The 21,331-nt window shown below is 44.9% G+C and overlaps 1 protein-coding gene, 1 long non-coding RNA gene and 1 other non-coding gene across 5 annotated transcripts in view; 1 reads left to right on the forward strand and 2 right to left on the reverse strand.

The window, feature by feature from the left end:
* Positions 1-34: 34 nt before the first annotated feature.
* On the forward strand, positions 35-2,049 carry LOC110342235. Its single transcript, XR_002384263.2, has 2 exons — positions 35-240; positions 1,792-2,049. It is a non-coding gene; the product is annotated as an uncharacterized LOC110342235 (long non-coding RNA).
* Positions 2,050-5,301: 3,252 nt separating this feature from the next.
* The window catches only part of Thumpd2 (THUMP domain containing 2), a 33,439-nt gene continuing 17,409 nt past the window's right edge, over positions 5,302-21,331 (reverse strand). For 2 of the 3 annotated variants that reach the window (XM_021231299.2, XM_005077291.4), the window contains exons 6-10: positions 20,123-20,210; positions 14,413-14,484; positions 13,962-14,076; positions 11,561-11,669; positions 5,302-6,334 (exon numbers count right to left, since the gene is read on the reverse strand). In XM_021231299.2, coding sequence (XP_021086958.2) covers positions 5,932-6,334; positions 11,561-11,669; positions 13,962-14,076; positions 14,413-14,484; positions 20,123-20,210 — 787 coding nt within the window. In that variant the 3' untranslated portion in view covers positions 5,302-5,931. Of the gene's footprint in view, positions 6,335-11,560; positions 11,670-13,961; positions 14,077-14,412; positions 14,485-20,122; positions 20,211-21,331 lie in introns of those variants that run through there. The other variant, XM_021231300.2, reaches the window with a different exon arrangement.
* On the reverse strand, positions 10,205-10,277 carry Trnak-cuu. Its single transcript has one exon. It is a non-coding gene; the product is annotated as a tRNA-Lys (tRNA).

Consider the following 21,331-nt stretch of genomic DNA (forward strand, 5'->3'; position numbering starts at 1 on the left):
AAACCAGTAGTTGTTTCCAGAAGCAGAATGATTACTTGTAGGCTAGCGCTTGGCGCTGCGCCAGGAGTTAAGAGGCTGCAGCTGTGCTCTCTCCCTTTGGGATCTGCCACAGATGCTCCGGGCACCGTTAGATCTCCCAGGTCATAAGGACATTAACGTGGAGCTGCTGAGAGCGGGGACCCAAACCAGCTGGAGACCCTCTTACCAGGCTTCCAGGAAATGAGAGCAACAACCCCAAAGGTGATACGGGCTGCCTTCAGATGCCAAAAGGCCCCATCAAGCAGCTTTGCCTCTCTCTCTGGTGGTGCTGATGCCCACAGCTTCTGTAAAGACATGGCGGTGCTTCTGGTTAGCTATTTTGGTAGGAACGGGAACATAGAGCAAACAACCTTGGCCCTCTAATTAAGGGACAGTCTTCCTTCATGAGCCAGAGAGGGAGGCAGTGAAGGGCCTGTGATTGCCGAGGAACTGGGGAAGTTGCCATTTATTCTTATTTTCTTTTACGGAGCAAAGTGAAGCAGTCAGGAGGGAGTTTGCACACTGTACGGTTGCCATGTCCACCCGCTAACCAGCATCTGCTTCACAGTGCGGTTCGCTCTGTTGCATGTCTCTGTAATGGGCACAGGCTCAAGTATTACTACTACCAAAGACAGGATGGTATCATTATAATGTTGGCTAATGAGTTATTCTCCCCTCCTGGGGCACACTAATATTTTGTGTCACCAAATATGAGCACCAGAATATAAAAGGCAAGAAGTCAATGACGTAATAAGCAAGCTCCAGGAGGATGAGGTATCGCCTTGGCAATGATGTGGGGCTCAGTGGCTGCCACGCTTCCTCATGCTCAACCTGCTGCAGTGTCTTAGCCCTTTTCCTGGAAAACTAAAGTCCTTTACTTCACAGTATTTTTTGGGGATATATCCTTATTTGAATTTGTGTGGTGTGCGCATGCATGCATATGCATAACAGAGGTGGATAAGGGGTGATTGCTCCCAATCCAAAACTAGCTCAAGATAAGGTAGTTAGTGTCAGAGCCTATTACATTCCGGTCTCTCTACAGTTCCAGGTTCTAATCCGTCCATCAGTCGCTGCAGACACAGCATCTATCCAGGAGCTCACACCACTTCCTTTTATCTTATGCTTTGTTCTTGGGTGACACCACCCAACTTCAAGTCACTCTAACCACCGGCCCATAATATCCTGATGTGTCCCTCCAGAGGAGACCTTTTCTCTTAAACTGCAGATTCAAACATTCAGTTGCCTATTTGACATCTCCACTTTGCTTAATGTGTGTTTCAAAATTAGAAAGTCTAAAACGGTCTCGCAAGCAAGTCTAAACTAGATTTGTTAGTTTGGCTAGACAAGTCGAAATTAGGCTGTCTAGACTAGCGAGTCTAAAAACTGAACTTCTGATGCCCCAAATTTATCCCTCCCCACGGTCTCTGCAACCTTTCCCCCCTCTGAGTTGACAGAAACTCCCTACTTCAGGTGCGTGCCCAAAGGTCTTGCTGTCACTTGTCACCGTGTCATTCATCGCACTGCTATCAAACATGCCCTAGATCCTGTTTACTCTATTTTTAGAGTATACAGGCTATCCTCTTCCTGTTTCTACTGTTCCGTCCTGGGGTAAGCCACAGTTTTCTCTTGCCTTTATTACTGAAAACAACAGCAACACACCCTCCAGGTGCGGTGCAGCCTATGAGGAAGCTCAACGCACTCTGGAGGCACAGGAAAATCAAACAAAACAAGCAAGACAACCACTTTTCCGCTTCTACCATTTGCTTCCAGCAGCTTGCTGCTCAGGCGTGCTAGATTCTCCGCGCTGTTGAAAACCAGCCTTTGAAGTTTGCCTCTGCGCCCGTCTGATGTGAAGCAGTCTGCCATTGTCTACTCTGCTCCAGGCACCTTTGCTGTTCCTCTCCTGCCGCTGACAGAGGCCCTGCCCACTAACTATTCCTTCTGCCTGGAACATTCCTCCATCGCCTTTAAAAACTTGCTGAAATCTCACAATCTCAGTGAGTCCTGTTTGAATTAAAACATAAAACAGGCTGGGGGATTGCTCAGTGCTTAAAGTACAAGCCAGGGTGCAACGAAACCACAGAACTAGACCACCCCACGGGTAGAAAGGAACATTTATTGGGGACCAGAAGCAAGCAGATTGTATGAGTCACCAGGGTGGGGGCTTTGAGCTGATACCACTTGTTGGGATTGACAAGGAACTGGGTGCCCTTGATGGAAGCGGGTGGCCTTTTCCGGGAGGTTCAGGCTGGTCTCTGACAAAAGAAGTCCCTTAAAGAGACCTGTTTTGCCAGGCGTTGGTGGCGCACGCCTTTAATCCCAGCACTCGGGACGCAGAGGCAGGCGGATCTCTGTGAATTCAAGACCAGCCTGGTCTACAAGAGCTAGTTCCAGGACAGCCTCCAAAGTCACAGAGTAACCCTGTCTCGAAAACAAAAACATAAGTAAAACAAACAAAAAAAAAGATACTTGTTTTTCTAGTAAGCAGAAATCTTTAGGATTGTTTACCTGATAACAGCCCTTCATCACCCAGCCAAAGTCCTGTTTAGGACAATGTCACCAGCACTGCCACTTTTGACCTAACAGTAAGGAAGTTGCTGTTTGGATTCCTAGCACCACATACATTCTGGGTAAGTATGGCAGCTGGTGATCGCAGCCTCAGAAAGTAGAGATCAGGGATCCCTAGAGCAGGCTGGCTGGCTAGATGAACCAGAACTTCAGATCTGGGTTTGACTGAGAGACCTTGCCTCAAAAAGAATAAAGATGTAGAGTGATTTAGGACATCAACCTCTAACATGCATGAACATATATACATGAGTCCCCACCTATGCAAGCATGCATACATACACATACCCACTCACATCACATGCATGAAGAGAAAAGGAAAAAACAAAAGCAAAATCTAGTCTCCTACTCCACAACCACTTTGTTGTTGAACTTGGAGGGTTACAAGCTAATTTTGGCCACCAGTCCTCAATAAGACAATTAAGAGTCAAATTAATGTTGGAAAGCAGGAACAGATGTATTCAAAGCAGCCATATTGGCAAGAGGGACAAAGATACAGCAACTCCCCTAAATACATCTTAGTGTACTGAAGTGAAATCAAAGATCCACACATCCATTTGGTCAAGGACAGCGTGTGGTCCTGCCCACCCCGACCCATTCTCTTGGCTTTACTCTTCCCCTGTAAGGTGGTCTGATATGTTGTTAGGACTGTGAAATCTGTGTGACAAGTTCTTCCTCTGGCTGGGACCCTCTCCTTCTCCCAGCAGACTCCTGGGGAAATTTCCATCTCTTTAGGGTCCATTGTCTCAATAGGTGGCAGACTGGGACTCACAGGTGTCTCTCCGTCTGTCTCATTTCTCCCAGGCTGGCACTTTTCCATCTTCACAGCTACCACGACTGTTACAACCTAGCAAATAAATGACGTCGCTTGTTTCTTATCCCCTCCCCTCCCCCGAACTAAATGTTTGAATTCAGCTTTGGGTCATGAATGTGCTTCAGGCTCAGAACAGCTCTGGGATGATTAATCCTGATAGCTTGATGGGGTTTAGAGTCACCATGGAAACAAACCTCCAGGAATGCTGTGAGGGTGTTTCTAGATTAGGTGGGAAGACTCACCCTTAATGTGGGCTGACATTATTTTCATGGGCTGGGGACCTGGACTAAATGTAAAGAAAAATCAAGGTGAACAGCAGCATCTATTGATTTCTGTTTCCTGACTGGATAGAATGTGAGCAACTACTTCATAATCTTGCCACCATGCCTTTCTAAGTTTGATGGACAGTAATGCCAAACCAGGAGTCAAAATACACTTGTTCTTATGTTGCTTTTAGCAGGTATTTTGTGGCAGCAGAAACAACCGATTAATACAAGTGCTTTGGCAACAGTAGGTATTTAGTATTTATTGTGTAGGATAGGACTGTGAGGCAGTTCAGAGTCAAAGGTTCACTTATCACTGAAGCCCTCTGAGCCCTCACTCTGACCGGTGGGCAGGAGTGGTATTTGGAATTCCAAGAATGAGGGCTAACACAGGGCCACTGTCAGCCGGCAATGGAAAGAGATGTCTAGGTGTTCCCCTTACTTGGTGAGCAGTTTTGTTTTAGTTGGTCATAATTCTTTCCTTGGAGGGCTGGGAGGTCTCTCCCCTCCTTTCATTCAAAGGTCTTGATGTGGTGTTAAGACTTAGTGTGGGTTTGGTTAGTGTAATATCACCTGATGGTAGTTCTAGGTAGAGCTGAGTCATTGTTTTCCAGCTGGGCATAATAAGTGAGACTCCATAGACTTCCCTGTAGTTGGTGTTGAGTGGAGTCTAGGGATGTTCAACTTAGTCTCCCTTACCCACGGGGCTGGGGATGAGACACGCAAGGTGCCACTCAGGCCTTGGGCTCCACTTGTGTCTGTGCCCAATGACAGCTGCTTCTTTACCTCTCTCATGCAGTGCTCATCTTCCCTACTGAGATCAGGCCTACTGCAACAGCAGTATCCTACATCCCTTACCTCCACAGTCCAGGCCCTACAGAGATTCTTCCACCATCAATGCTTAATGGAGGGCACATTCGTTTGGGCTTTGGGAGAGCGCAGAATTGAAGGATGGGCAAATACAGTAAGTTTATTCCAGTGCCTCCCTGCATACGGCCTTTGAATTCTTCTATATACCTAGAATTCTGGTTAGAGCCCTCTGTCTTAGCCAGTGTTCTATTGCTGTGAAGAGGCACCAAGACCCCACCAGCTTGCTACATTGCTCTCTGTAACCTGTCTTTGGTCCAGCCAGCCTGCACAGACAACAACACACATTTCTGGGGGCTTTTTGCTTAAAATCCATGAGTGTCTAGCACCAGATTAGCATCCTAGTTGTGAACAAGCAAATCTAGAGAGTTTGAGCAAAAGCAGAAGGTATTCAGGGTTAGCATGCAGCATTCCAAATTCACTTAGCAAAGCCAAAAAGCCAAGCTAGAAGCTAAAACTCCAGGGCAGGCAAAGACCACCTTTCTGCTGCTGCTACTATACACAGATTCACGGCTTCCACTCACTAGTCAATGTACCTTCCTGGGGGCAGGGCTGGAATAAACACCATACCCTACTTGAAAGACAAATTATGGGGGAGATGAGAGTCACAAGGTGGGGAATTCCTAAATATAGGAAGGCTGTTGAAACAGTATCAAACCTGACAAAAAATGAGTTACTATATAAAAGGTCAAGTAAGAAAATATATGTTCCACTACCTTCCAACTTCTCTTTCTCAAGAAGCAAATACGTGAAACACATTGAATCTCTACAAAGGAGAGAAAGGAAACAATTTATTAATGCTTTTTCAAAAAAGCAAATTCCAGGGATTAGAGAGATGGCTCAGTGGATAACAGCACTTACTGCTCCTGTAGAGGACCTGGATTTAGTTGCCAGCACCCCCAAGGCAACTGAAAACCGCCTGTAACTCCAGTTCTAGGGGATATGATGCTGTCTTCCAGTCTCCATCAACTGTACACATGGAGTGCCCGTACATCCATGTAGGCACTCATACCCAGACATAAAATGAAAATATAAACTTTTCAAAAAAGCAAAATTCATTTTCATCATGCTGAAGAATTTCAGCTTACTCTTATCTGATACTTTACAAAGTATGAGTCACCAATTGTGGCAAATAAAAATTATTTTTGTTTCAATGGAGAAGCAAATTATAGGTTAAAAAATTCAAGTTTAATATATTAAAAAAGGTTACACATAGAGGTTTCGTCACTTCCAGAGGTCTGATTTCCAGGATGAAGTAGTTTTCAACACTGAGTGAGTCCTTTCAAGATCTCCACCAACTGCTCTTTGTCGAGAACACTGAGTATGGGAGAGCAGGGAGCCCTGTTCAACAAGTATGTCCCCTGGCCACATCATCTGCAGGGCTGTGCACTTGGAGCTCTGGGGCTATGAGGAATCCTGGAGACCGGGGGATTCTTGCAGGGTTGCTGTCTCAGGCTGCGGGCCTGGCTCAAGGCCCCCAGCTGGAGACAGTCCAGAAGCATGTGCCTTCTTGTATTTACATATGAAAGCATCTGTTTTTCCAAGGCTGACTTTGAAGCACTCCAATGGCACCAGCCAGCCACAGGGCAACACTGTGCTTGGGCACCGGGAGCTACTGGCTTTATGTGAAGGTGACGCTGTGTCTGATGGGCCAGTTTTTTTGTCAGGGCTCAGAAGCATCTTCACCTCGGGGTCAGTGATATTGTCTCGGGAAGTCAGGAGGATGCTGCTGCCTCCACAGTCTCTAAGGTGCCTGTGGTGATCCTCACTGAGCAGCAAGACCATGGCTCCACCAACACGCAGCACTCTGACAAAAATGAAAAAAAAAAAGGATATTGGGATGAGTATTTCTTCCTTCAGAAACAACAAACAAACCCGATTTATTTAAAATAGTTGTTAATCGGAAATTTGATTTCAGCTATTTAAGTACAAGCGTTTTGATAATTAGGTGGCATCTTCTATAATGCATATTCATTATAGTAATTATGGAATCTCTAGTACAAATCTGCTTTAATTATCTATTTTTGCTCTACTTAAAAGGCAAGCTTCAAAGTAATTTGTAGTCACATTCTAACAAAGGATTGTATAACGGAGAAGGCAAATGGCAGAATCCTCTGGAACCAGCATATTCAAGAAAGCAAAGTCTTGACGACGGAGGTCACCAGGGAGGAGCTGGGACATGAACAAAGGGACAGTTAAGGAGAGATCTCATAAAGGGAAGACCCTGAGACGTCGGCTTTTGAGAGTTTATTTACTCAGTCCCTCAAGTGCTGTCTGTCAGTGACACATCTGTGGAAACAGTGACTGAAGAGCATGAAGAGCGCGCGCGCGCGCGCGCGAGTGCGCGCGCGGGAGACACTAAAGGACCTACAGTAGTGAGGAGGGGACCAGGGGCAGTTACAGAGTGAGGCAGAAGCTGCAGGGCGCACACTTGAGAGGCTCAGGAGTGACAGAAAGGAGTGACAGGAGGGGCCAAGGCTGGGAGGCAGTGGGGGCAGGGACAACAGAAGGAGGCACTCAGAGTGGAGTGGTTCGCCCTGTGGGGGAACCAGAAAGAGGGGAGCAGAGCTCAGTCTGGAATATGGTGCCACTGAGGGTGGGTGCCAAGGGACAGCTGGGGGCTCTGAGACAGGGCCTGAGGCAGGAGTCCTCACTTGCTGCTTCATTACTCACTGAACGACGGCATGTAGAAAAACATTCCACAAAATTCTTCCACTTCCAAATTTTACTAGAAACTGTTTCTTCCCTGAGCACATTCCAGGCCTTTTCAGCCCAGATCTAAGTTAAATTTGAAATGTGGACAGTGGTGGGAGATGGACAATAGTAGTATGAAAATGTTCCTGCAATGACTGTAACATGGAGCTGGTATGTGAAACGAGGGAATTAACTAGGGATGTTCATCTAGGGATGTTCAAGAAAGTGATGCCTGTACCACTGCTGCTTTGAGTGGGGTGGAGCCATTGGCCAAACAATTGTAATTGACATTAAGTCTCAGAGTGTTATTTCCTAAGCAGCTAGGGGAACCCAGCAGGTGGGAGAGAAACCGGTCCAGTGGGACTGGGCAAGATAGAGAAACACTTCCAACTATGCCGGGGTCTGGCCTGTACAGTCCTACGCTACAGGGGTCATCTATCCTGGACTGATGTCTCTGGGGCTGTGTTTGGAACCATCTGAACAGCCCCGCATTTAACCCTGAGTGGAGGAGTGTGGATTAGGGAAGTCTTAGCGACCCAACAATGTTAAGAAGGAGACAGAGACATCTTGTCATTTCAGGAGAGCTCTCAGTCCATACTGGAGACACTGGTTTATTCAAGCATCCTCATATATATATATATAAGAAACGAGGTTGCTTCACAAGTCAGTTCCAGGTCCCTCTCCCATTCCCTGCCCTCCTCCGTGCCCTCCCCCCAGCCCCCCCCATTATCCCCTCATTTCCCCAGGGAGGGTGAGGCTCTCCATGGGGGTGTCCATAGTCTGTCATTTCATATAGGGCAGGGCCTAGACCCTTCCCCAAGAGTTCAGGGTGAGAGTGCACCTCACATTGTTCTATGGGAGTCCAAAGTCCGTGTGTATACTTGGGATGGGTACTGATCTGCTGCCCAAGGCTCAATAGATTACCTAGGCCTCCTCACTGACACCCAGATTCAGGGGGTCTTGATCAGTCCCATGCTGGATTCCCAGGCTGATGCCTGGGATTCAAGAGTTAACCTTTGTCTGGTCAGCTGTTTCTGGGGGTTAAACCAGCCCAGTCTTAATCCCTTTGATCATCAGTCCTCCCTCTCTGTTACTGGCTTTCTTGAGTTCAACTCAGTACTTAACCAAGGGAGTCTGCCTCTTCTTCGATCAGCCACTAAATAAAGTTTCTGTTTCCCAGACTCTCTGGCCATAGGATTGTAGGCTGGCACTCCCCAGATCTATGTCTAAAATCCATATATGAGAGAGTACATGACATGTTTCTCTTTTTGTGACTGGGTTACCTCACTCAGGATGGTTGCTTCTAGTGTCATCCATTTGCCTGCGAATCTCATGATTCCATTATTTTTTTCTGCTGAATAGTACTCCATTGTGTAGATGTACCACATTTTCTCTATCCACTCTTCGGGTGAGGGACATCTAGGTTGCTTCCAAGTTCTGGCTATTACAAATAAAGCTGCTATGAACATAGTGGAACAGACATCTTTGCTGTATGAATGGGCATCTTTTGGATATATGCCTAAGAGTGGAGTTGCTGGGTCTTGTGGTAGGTTTATTCCCATTTTTCTGAGGAATCTCCATACTGATTTCCAAAGTGGCTGAACCAGTTGGCACTCCCACCAGCAATGGAGGAGTGTCCCCCTTTCACCACATCCTCTCCAGCATAAATTGTCATTGGTGTTTTTGATTTTAGCCATTCTGACAGGAGTGAGATGGTATCTCAGAGTTGTTTTGATTTGCATTTCCCGGATGGCTAAGGATGTTGAGCACTTTCTCAAGTGCCTCTCAGCCATTTTAGACTCCTCTGGGGAAAACTCTCTATTTAGTTCTGCAGCCCACTTTTTAATAGGGTCCTTTGGTGTTTTGGAGACTTGCTTCTTGAGTTCTTTGTAAATTTTGGAGATCAACCCTCTGTCAGATGTGGGATTAGTGAATATTTTTTCCCATTCTGTGGGCTGCCTTTTTGTCTTGCTGACTGTGTCCTTTGCCTTACAGAAGCTTCTCAGTTTCAGTAGGTCCCATTTATTAATTGTTGATCTCACTGTCTGTGCTACTGGTGTTATGTTCAGGAAGCTGTCTCCTGTACCAATTCCTTCAAGGGTACCACCCACTTTCTCTTCTAACAGGTTCAGTGTGGCTGGATTTATGTTGAGGTCTTTGATCCATTTGGACTTAAGTTTTGTGCATGGCGATAAACATGGATCGATCCGCATTCTTCTACATGCCAGTCTCCAATTATGCCAGCACCATTTGTTGAAGATGCTTTCTTTATTCCATTGTATATTTTTAGCTTCTTTGTCAAAGATCAGATGTTTGTACGTGTGTGGGTTAATACCCGGATTTTCAATTCGATTCCATTGGTCTACCTGTCTATTTTTGTGCCAATACCAAGCTGTTTTCAGGACTATAGCTCTATAATAGAGCTTGAGGTCAGGGATGGTGATGCCTCCGGACATTGCCTTGTTGAACAGGGTTGTTTTGGCTATCCTGGGTCTTTTGTTTTTCCATACAAAATTGATTATTGTTCTTTCAAGGTCTGTGAAGAATTATGCTGGGATTTTAATGGGGATTGCATTGAATCTGTAGATTGTCAAGCATCCTCTTAAATAGCTTTCTAAAAGCAGGGGTACTGACAGAAGACATCTATTATCATGTATATATAGGGCTGACTAAGAAACACTTCCTTTAACCCTAGAGATGGTCCTAGAATGCATGTACACAAACCCTCAGACTTTCCATAATGGCACTTCCAACCAGTCTTCAGGCATGTCTCAATGGTCCCCAGGCATGTCTCACTAGCTCCCATGATGGGTGTGGGGCCTAGGTGTATTGTTACGAAAACTAGAAGTCATTCTCTACTGTGGCCAGGCCATCCGGAGGCAACCAGCTGACATCTAAAAGACCATAGGAGATTAGAGTTCCTGGAATTGAGCTGAGGCCTATATCAAATTTCATATTCAGGCCCCAACACAACTATATGTGGTGCCCAACATGGGGGTTGAATCCATGACCCTGAGATTAAGAGTCTCATGCTCTACCAACTGAGCTAGCCGGGGACCCAGGCACGGGGAGTACTTTAACTCTTCTTTATAACTCATTTACTTTGCTTATTATGTCTGTGCACCCACACATTATCAGAGTTGTCACTCCAGAGTCAGCTCTGTCTCTCCACCCCCACCTCCCTGGGGCGTTTGGGACAGCAGATGCAGGCGTGCTTTAACTACACTGGGCCCATCAGCTGGGACACGTTCAGCAGGTAAGGTACTTGCCATGCAAATGGGAGGTTCCAAGGTCAAATCCCCAGCTCAGAACAGATGTGGTGGTGTGTGCCTGAGATCCCAGCATGCAGGTTAGTGAGACACAGACTCCTGGGGCTTGCTGGTCACAGTCTAGCCGAATCCAAGAGCTCTGTGTTCAGAGAACTTGTCTCAAAAAATTGTGAGGAGAGTGACCCAGAAAGACAACAGAGACTTCCGGCCTCTGTAGTGTGCACATGAACAAACACACATGCACACACACACAAGTGAGAATCATGGCGCACCCCGCTGACAAGAGGCAGTGAGAGGGCTGACAGGAGGGCTAAGAGGAAGGGTGACAGGAGGGCTGACAGGAGGGCTAACTGGAGCTACCAGGAGGGCTAACTGGAGCTAACAGGAGGGCTTAGACCTTGAGCTAGGCTATGACTTCCTCACGGAATGTTAGCCTTGACACTGAATTTGCTCTTTCCAAAATATACGCTCAGCTGGTGACCTATTACTCCCATGGCAGGCTCACAACACTCATGTTCTTGTCCATTAAATGTCCAGCTGACATAATCTATCATGGATTGATCCCTTATTTTTATCTATTTATTCCTGTAAATGCAAATAACTGGAAAAGGTCACTGTTTCAACATCTTCAAAAACACTTCCGTTAAATGGTATCTTGAGGTCAGCATCGGACAGCTTGGTGTGGACACTATTCTGCATTTCCATCGCACGCCAGCCATGGGCCTGCCCCTGCCATTCTAGCCTGAGGTTCAGCAACCCTGTCACCAGGCACAGGCTAACCTCTCTGGGCCCCAGCAACTCATCTATAAAGTGTGGGGTCTGGGCCAGAGGAAGTACATACTGAAATTATCCACCCTGGTGACTGGAACAAAAGGGACCTTTTTTTCAACAATAAAATTAATGGTATAAGAAGACACAGAAAACATAGTTTTAAACTTCTAACTTTTAGAAAATTAAACATCAAAATTTTGGAAAATTGCTCCACTGTGAACAGACTTAAGGGCAAGGATATATTTTGACTAAATGGCCTGTAGCTAAAAAAAATTATGGAAATAAATTCAACAACTTACCTTCCCATTTCCTGTAGAATGCTTTTGATGTCTTTTCCTAACTTGAACTTTTTCCCAAATGGGATGTCAGAAATAATAACATCCACGCTTTGTGACGGCAGCGGCAGTTCTGCAATGAAGAAACCAGAGACTCTGGTTATAGCAAGGTCAGGTACTAACCATCCCAAGGAGACACTGACCTACCGAGGATTTAAAAAGTAGTCAATAAAATTTAGAGAATCTATATTGTTTCTACGAGATGACAAGCCTCTGAATGTTTTGGAGATCCAAGATAGAGAGCAGCAACATTATTGTGTGATCCTCCCTGGTCTGGCAGGGTCGCTGGCAGGGGAAACTCAGAGGGCCAGAGTCTGTTAAAGGCTGCCTTTCCATTTTCACCAAAGGTCTTTAAATCCTTGTAGATAGGCCTCTCTGCCCTCCCCTCCTCCAGCACTAGTTCTCACAGTCCACAGCACAGGAAGAACTACGGGCTGCGGGGTTCACCTAGGGCATCGCAACAGACCGTGGGCCAGAGACTGTGGACCAGCACCGACTCACAAGCCAGCACACAGAGAAACCCTGTAAGCCGAGTGCTCTGAGCTACCTGTGGATGGATCACCGTAACTAAGGACAAGGCCTTAAAATAGAACAGCGGAAGCAAACAAGTGAGCAGCTCTCTTACATCTCTGAAGGACAATTCAAGAACGGGGAGAAAAGTTTCGTTTTAAAACTGTGGGTCTTTTGAGCAAAATAACTGCTAGGGTTTTCCTTTTGTTCTGGCAGAAAAATGGGTAAAAATTAATTAAAATATAGGACTGTGGAGCTACGATTCTTTTTACAAGCTTTACAGACCCTCAGGTATGTTTTCAGGCATGTGCATAGGATTAGTTGGTGGATGGCTTTTCCAGAAGCGGGCACTCTCTCCCTTCTATTTTTCCTTTGTGTTTTCTGCGGCTTGTCATCCCCTTCTGGAACACTCGTGTTCTGTCAGAAACAGGCATTCTCTTGGTTGTTTAAAGCTAGTTCTATATTTAAACGGACCCAATCATCTTGCCCTGATTTTCTGTTCCTCAGCTGATTCATCTTTTCTATGCCTGTATGTTATTAAACACCTTCCCACCCCTCACAGGCCCCACGAGGCTTTTTAGTGAGACATTCCCTGAACATATTACATCTGAAAATGTCTGTGCTACAGTGCCCTGTGGAAGGCATGTTTTTTGGGTCACAGGCTGCTTCAGCAACCCTGAAAAAAAGGACCATGGAGCACTGGAAACAGACACCACACTGGAAACTGTTACAACTTGTTTCTTTCCTTTATGTCCAAAAGCAATGGAGAGGCTTATTTCACTGACTCATCACCTTCCCCGGTTCAGCTGCTGCTGGCTTGTCTATGCTGCTCATTCTTTTGTTCATTTCAATTAGGCATAGGGAGGTCTGCAAGGCGTGCATCATGGAGAAGGCAAACCTATTTAAAGCCCAGGCTCTCAGACAACTTAGGAAGCTGTCCTCTTACAGGTCTAATCAGACTCACGAGAACATGATTTGGTCACCTTTGTTTACTCTAGAAATCTGGGTCTTAAGGCAGAGCAAATTGGTCACCGGGAGCGTGCGATCAACCTAAGTCTTTCCTTGAGGCGGCTTTATGAAGCTTCTCTACAAAACTGACTCTAACATGTTCTCCTGTGTTACTCATTTCTGCTGCTCTCTCTCTAGGAGAGAAACTATAGAAACATACTGTTCTTTTGGATTCCAGGTTCAGTATTTACTCATGGCCAAGAGCACGATACATCTTCTGCAGCAGAATTAAATGAGCTGCTTTGTAGAAAGAAGAGTTTAATACCAAAGGATGGCAAGCAAGGAGCACAGTCTGCTAGGACAGTGCCAGGCCTCAGAGGTTGGGGAGATATGACAGGGACTCTGCATGCTTGGTGTCTGCTCCATCTGCCTCTGCTGATTCCCTATCAACGAAGAGGGGGTGACGGTCACATCCATCCTGGTTTGCCCCAGACCTCCCTGGGTTCTTGAAAGTATTGGTTTAGCACCCAAGGGTAAGTGACTAACTCACTTTTCTGTGTCCAATGTGAAGCTAAGGATTGGCTAATTCATTTCATGCAGTTCACATGAAAGAAAATCAAATAATTTCTTCTCCTTCTAATATTCTATGTTATGGTTGCATCCTTTCATTACAGATCATGAGATGACTCAGTTGTAGCAAACACATCTTCAAAAAGTGTGCTCCAGCTTAAAGTCTATGGAAACATCATAAATACCACTTCCCAATCAGGGATGTTTTGGAAAAAAAAAATCAAACAATAGTAGTGAAAGTAAGTGTATGTTAGCCCCAAAGACCTTCCACAGGGCATAAGCAACGAAACCCACACAGAGTGGCTCTTGTCTTGTGGTTTTTTTTTTATTATCTTACCTGTAACAGAGACTTGAAGTAAGTTAATCTTATCCACAAGGCCTGCAGCCTTCAGATTGTCACATGCACCAAGTAACTGCGAGTCGCTGACATCAGCACCCATGTAATATACATCCTATGGGAAAGAAGCCCATATTTAAGCATAAATAATCCGTTAATTATTTCAGTAATTAAGAACATCTTATAGACTTATAGATGCCTAAGGAACTTGGAAATTAGTATAATGTGTGAATAATTATCATAATCCTGTCATATTGTCTTAAATTCTTCATAACATTAAAAAAATACAGAAATTTAATGAACTCTTCAAAATATCTTATGAATATAGTAAACAGGAACTCATATAATTACAACAATCTAAAACAAGACTATCTACTTGTAAAATATTGGTAAGTGATTTAATTATTAAAATAAATACACAACTTGATTTAGATCAAATTTTGCAACGTACTGGCCACTCTTCAGCAGCTTCCACAAGGATGGTCCCAAGGCCACACATTGGATCCAGAACCAGTGCTCCAGCCTAATCAGAAATAGAAATTGCTGTTACTAAGTCTGCTGCAATAGGTCTACTGTAAAAGAAGCCTAGACCTGGGGAGTCATTACTTCAGGAATCAAGATTCCTTCTTACACTCTAGGAGAATTTCAGGCAGCTCAAGTCCTATGGCAGGACTGCATCTGTCATGGTTGGAGGCAGAAGGGAGCCTGGTATAGTCAAGGTGGTGGGGGGCGGGGGACAAAGGCGATGGTAACACTGGAGATGTAGCTAAGGAATGCCAAGACTGTAAAATCCCCAGACCTCAGAGGTCTACAGTGACATGCAGCCTGTGCTGCATGCTCCCCCAAAGCAGGGCACCTGGGATTTTACTCTTTCTGGAAGCCAGGTTGATGGTCACCACTTGAATGGAAGAATGCCATCACCATGGCAGAGGGAGGGCATGCAGGACAAGTCGTGCATTGCTCTGTATCACCTGGATGTCATTCACATGACTTCCTACAGCATCAGGCTGCTTTGTGTGGTCCACAAAGCTCCAAGGAGTCAGGACAATGCAATACTATTTGTGTTTGGAGGGAAATAGAAATTTGGAGAAAAAAAAAACCTAATTATTCCCACTCTGGAGATAACATCATGTCAGACCTTGTCAGTATCCTAAGGATTCTGGCTCTATCGATGAAGGACAGGCAACTATTATAGGGTGCAATTAAGGTTACATGGTATTGCAGTTGAAGGCGATGGCGCTGGCTGCTCTGGATTATAAACCACAAGCAGGCTGGTTCTGGGTGTATTTTAAAAGTGGAGCTAGATGGTTTAGGTGTGAGCTGTTAAAGAAACCCAAGAGGCTGGAATGAATAAACCTTTTGCCTGACCAACAGGGGAAGAACTGTTTGTTACTGGTAGGGACAGAGGTGTGGAGGGAGAGTTGAAGGAGGAGGAAACGATTCCAACACACTCATTGTGAGACGCCTCTTAGACCGCTTGGTATGGACGACAAGTAAGTCACCAGATAGATGAATCTAGAGACTCAAGGTTTAGGTTACAAATTTGGGAACAGTCCACGTGAGTCAGCTGATAAGTGGCATTAAAACATAAGAACTGGGTGAGATCGCTCGGGAAGCAAGGGCAGATAACAAGGGACATCTAATGCGTCAGGCCTGGGTGCTGCAGGTGTAGATGATGGGAGGTGAGGCTGTCATGCTGAGCGAGAGGAGAGCCAGCAGAGAAAATCTGTTTCAGGGAAAGTGGTCACGTCATCATATGTTAAAAAGGATGAGGGGCAGGTTCAGTGAGGGTTTCATGAAACCAGAGGGTAATGAGAGAATGGGGAGGAAGGAACCAGAGGCATCAGGTGTCAGCTGTTTCCAGCAGTGGATTAACCGAGAAAGGGACCTTGGACTTATTAGAGGATTTGTGTGTGCGTGTGTGCGTGTGTATCTTTTTTTTTTCCTCCAAAGTTGTGAGCTATTAGAGCAGTGGACAGGGTGACATCAATGGCTTATTAGAGGGAAAATGTCCTTAGGTATGAACAAAGAAGCTAAATCCAGCTCCTGCTTCTAGGTAGGGCAGAACAGACAATTCACTACTGAAGGACAAAAGGCAATGTTATGTAGGCACAGACTCCGAATGGAGAGAACACACTAGTTCTGGGCCTGGTACTCAAGGCAGTAAGAAGGAAGAGAACTTTAAGTGTAGAACCAAAAAAACAACTGTTGTGTGAGAACAGAATTCTTCCTTTTTATGAAACAGGGCCTTGCAATGTTACCGAGGCTGTCTTCAAACTCTTAGGTTCTTATGCTGCCCCTGCCTCAGCTGCCTGTTGTGAGATATTTACACTGTGTAGAGATATGTCAGTGTAACTGGTTTAATAAAAGCAAATGTCCAATAGCTACAGCAGGGGTCATTAAGAAGCAGACAGGAATAAGGCTCAAACTCTAACAGGAACAATAGGGAGAGGTCTGCACTTGACTGGCATAATCCAGTAGTACGCACTTTGAGGAGAAGAACCAATAACCAGTGAGGAGCAAGCAGGACACATACCCACCCCACTTCAGGCTGAGTGGCACTTAGATGTGGGAGGAAAACATCCTTCACTGGACATGTCTACAGAGGATGCAGGGTCCCCAGGTCAGAGTCAGGTGTCAGAACCAGATGACACCTGAAGGAAAGAAGTGACATATCCTTCAGGCAAGAAAGACTGTATCCTGACACCAAACGTTTGTCTACATCAAGACTAAGGTAAGATAAGATTTCAGATATGTGTATGGTCACATACATTTATGTTTAAATGCAAACTTTGGAACTACTGAAAGTACAGAAAAGAACAGATGGCAGTCATGTCTCTAGTCTTATACCAAAATAAACCTGGATATAGGTTTAAATAATAGCATGGGGGCTGGAACCCTGGTCAAGCTGATGCTCAGACCTCAAGGCTCTGGCACTCAGAGAAGCTGGGCTCCCACTGAGATCCCCATGAAGGAACTGGTAGGGGTCTGCCATGCCTGGGTTGAGTAATAAGAACGCAATGGAACTAGTCTTCAGAGCTTTAGGTTGTAAGGAGACCACAGGGCAGAAGCCCTTCCTTCAGGCATCTCCGGGCTGACAGTCTCTTCACATTGTTGATACAGAGACCTGTTTGCCTCTGACCGTTTATTCCAGGTATTCAAATATCCATTGGTAGCACACTTTGCCTTAGTGAGGAAGAACACTGGCTCTTCTAATGGGGAGCAACGCATCATATATGTCCTAGTGAGTAGAGCTGTTAACTGCTGGAGGAGTGATGATTTGAGACTTCACAGATACACATGACAACAAAAAACTATGACTTTTAAGTTAGAAAAATCAACAGATAAATTAAGGGAGATCATGTCTCAGGTACTCTTGGAACTTAGAAGAACAACTCAAATGGAGAGGTAAAATATGAAGGGATAAAGGCACATGGGAAAGGATGAATGACTTGGAGGATGGAGCCAGCAAGTTAACATGCTCTCTAGGAATTTCAGAGGTCAAAAACAAAGAGTTTAAAGTTAAATTCACAAGACAGCCGAGGCAATGACATTAAATATTGGAAGAAAGAGTGCTTAGCTAAGAGGAATAATAAATTACTATTAAATAGTAGCATTTCATATGCCATAATAACTTTAAATACTACTGCCATAACAACTAATACGTGTACACTTTTCCCTGACAGCCATTAGTTTAATTGCTTTATTAATGCTAATTCATTTTGTCCTGATATGAACCTATTATAACCATCATGGCAGGAAGGAGAGTCTCCCCTCTCACTCCTGAGAAAATGGACCCCAAGAATTTCCCTTGGAACCTTATGCTGGGGGAACTAAAAGCCAGAGGAATTTGTCTTTGAGAGATTTCACACCGTTCTGACAATTGTCAGACCTTTGTGCATGAGAGATGGGGTGAGACAATGGTGACAATGATGGGAAGGACCAGGACCGCTTAATCATACCAGCCCTTTACTGAAACCTAAATACTCTGTCAGGACAAGTCCATAAGGATGGACTTATAGATGAGTAGGTCACTGGATATTTTTCGTTAGCTTCTTTCCTAATGTGGCCTCACTGAATACATCTTTTTCACTATTCATGATTATTTGCTTGATTTTTTTAATTTAAGAATTATTTTATTTCATGTGTGTGAGCCTTCTGCCTGCATGTATGTCTGTGCACTATCTGTGTGCCTGAGGCCTGAGGAAGCCAGAAGAGATTTCGATGCCCTGGAAGTGGCAGGGGGTTGTGATCCACTGTGTAGGTGCTGAGAATTGAATGCTAGTCCTTTACAAGGGCAGCCACTGCCTTTAGGCACAGAGCCATCTCCTCAGTCATTTGTAATTGGCCTATCAAGGACAAGCAGCTAAGCCCAGCCCATGAGGACTGCAAGGCCCAGACTCTCAACCCTAGCAACTACTTTAACAGTATGCGATGTTATTTTGATCTTGCAAACAAGGGACTGAGACAGAGTTGTTAAATATTGTCCCTGAAAAGTCCTTGTCCAGTAAGTGCTGGACACAGAACTGAACGGTCAGGCAGATTTGGAAACTCTGGACTTGAATGGAAAGACATCCAGGCAAAAGACCACATGTAAGAAGAACCTGGGAACGCTCCCGAGCTTTAGAGGTGAAAAGAAAACTCTTAGGAGTCTACGAGCAGAAAGAACCAAGAGAACTCACAAGTTAATGGCAGTTCATCTGCAACACCAGAAACTAGCAGTCAGGAAGAACATCATGGTTGGAAGGGGAGAACTCCAGACTAGAGGCTCCTGGCAGTCGAGACGGTACACCAGGAGGAATGAGAGCTGAGGAGGGCAGATGCGGGCAGTGTCCCAGTCCAATACAACAGGAGAGGCGATGGCCAGGAAAAGACTTTAACCACGACATCACCCGAGATGGGGATGGGAAGGAGAACAAACAGGGTATGGAGCAACACATCTCGGAGGGATCTTTGCCTCTGTACCCAAATGTGTGATGACGAGTGTGCTTTGACATCACAGATGGGCAGGACAGCTGGGGGCTGGGAGAGGAAGTCAGGACAGCTGCAAAGGTCTCAGGCAGGGAAGGGCGGAGAAACACTAGTGATCCAGAATGTGCAGCTGGAATGAAAGCGGGGGTGGGGGGTGGGGAATGGGGGATACGGTAGCCGATCAGTTCCTAGCGGGCGAACCAACTTAACGGAATAATCAGTAAGCAAAATCCCTGTGACGGGAAGGTTAGGAGAAGAAGACAGGAAGTGGAAAGGAAGACAGGAAGTGGATCTGCCATGTCTCTTCCTGGATGTTTCCAAAGAATGAGACAGGGACAGAAAAGATCAAAACCAGGTGTAACACTGAGTGTGGTGGTAATAAACTGAAAACAAAGAGGCTGATACAGAAGCATAGTCACAAGTTCAAGACCTGCCTCGGGACCAAAGGGTGCTCAGGACTGCTTGGGGGAAACAAAAGGCAAAACAGCAAAACCAACCAACCAACCAACCAAAAAACCAAACCCAAAACAAAACCTGAACTTGAAGATATAAAGAAAAGAAAGGTGTGAATGATCAATAAGACACGAGACGTGGTCAAACTGTAGTTGAGCTGGCTAACCCAGATAAAGAGGGTTTTCACAGCAAAAAGACAGCATTTGCAATGAAATCACAGAGAAGAAATGTTAATGCAAATATGGCAACACAGGGAAGTTTCAGAATAGCTTTTAGGCACTAACACAAGCAGAGCTCATACAGAACATTTTCAACTAGAAAACAGAATTTTCTTATTGCCAGTGGAACATTTACAGACTGCTGAAGATCTTGAAAATAGAGAAAAACCAACTTTTTTTTTTAAAGATTTAGGATCTTTATGCCACATTTTATGACTCACGATATTAGAAAAAATAAAATGCAACTCACTTTGGCCTCTGCCTTTCCAGTCAAAATGCTTAAAGAAGGTCAGTACAGAAAATCAAGAAGCAAGAAACAAAACAAAAAGTAGAAACCGTAACAGCTTTTAAGTCAAATGGCAGCTGCAAAACAAAAAACAAAAAACAAAAAACAAAAAATAAAAATAAAAGGGAGAAAGAAACAACAACAAGGAAACCTCAGACCCCAAGTAAGCTGGATGCCCACTATCAGGAAGGACCTGCTGGAAGCACTAAGAGGGATACAGGCATCTTCCTGACCTTAATTTCCGCAATAGATGCCATGGCCCAGGCTATGGTCGATCGCAGCCCAGCTGTCTGGATGTAAGTTCTGCTGGCTAAAGGAACTCTGCAAGAAAGAGACCAGGTAAGTATCCAATATTACTATATTATGCTAAAGGACAGGGTACAAAACATGATCATTTTGTCTACATCTGTGAAGTATGCTAACATATCAATCCGATATATTCTCCGAACTAGAGGCTATTTTAACCTCATTATTAAATACCTTCTACGTTGGGCCTTTGTTTAATCAACCAGCGCGGTATTTAAGAATAACAAAGTTTCCAGACAACTGAAATTTAAACTCTCCTATGTTACGTTACAAAAATGTATTCACACACAAAGGAAACCTCTCACTTAGCACTTCCCTGTGTTTACACAGAACGGCTGGTGACAGCTGGTGTCATCAAGAGGACAGGGCTTTTTTGATCCGGATGCAATATGGGAAATTCAGTCTCCTCTGTAGGCAGGGTTCTGCTGAGTTGCATCCTTCTTGGAAGACACAATGAGGCAGGAGCATACCACTGAGTCTCAGCTCCCATTCTTAACTGTAGCACAGCCACCCTATACCCGCCCCTCATCCTAGCTACTGTGTTACTACATCTGACAGACTTCAAAGTAGTCCAGATGATGTCAAACTATTGTGGATCACTTCTACCGTGCCTGTGTGCTTGTGTGCTTGAGAGCCTATGTAGGTCAGAAGCCAATCCTCAGAGGCTGTCCACCTTGTTTCTTAAGGCAGGGTCTCTCACTGGGACATGAGGCTTGCTGATTAGGCTTGGACTGCTGGACAGTGAGTGCAGGTACCTGCCTGTCTCTACTGCCCCAGGGCTGGGATTACAAACATATGCTACCATGAGGGTATAGCAAGCATTTTACAGACTGAGCTGCTTCCCCAAACTCCATTCCTACCGTTCTAATGCAACCTGCAAGGGGCATCTTGGAAAGTTCAATGCGGTTTTGTAGCTACAGTATACGGGTAAGATAAAGAAGTTATGATTTCAAGAATTTATGCTGGTTAGGTTTATTTTAAAAACAGTAAGTCGTCACATAAGGCTACAATGTTTTCTGCACTCTTCTATAAAACTTTCAATGTAATTCCAGGCTTTGATTTTTCGTATCATTTTATTTCTCAACTTTATCTGTCTTTAAATTATTCTGTTTTGTTTGCATTCACCACAAGCCTCT

This window comes from Mesocricetus auratus, unplaced genomic scaffold (assembly GCF_017639785.1).
Source record: "Mesocricetus auratus isolate SY011 unplaced genomic scaffold, BCM_Maur_2.0 Super-Scaffold_100676, whole genome shotgun sequence".
Classification (NCBI taxonomy): domain Eukaryota; kingdom Metazoa; phylum Chordata; class Mammalia; order Rodentia; family Cricetidae; genus Mesocricetus; species Mesocricetus auratus.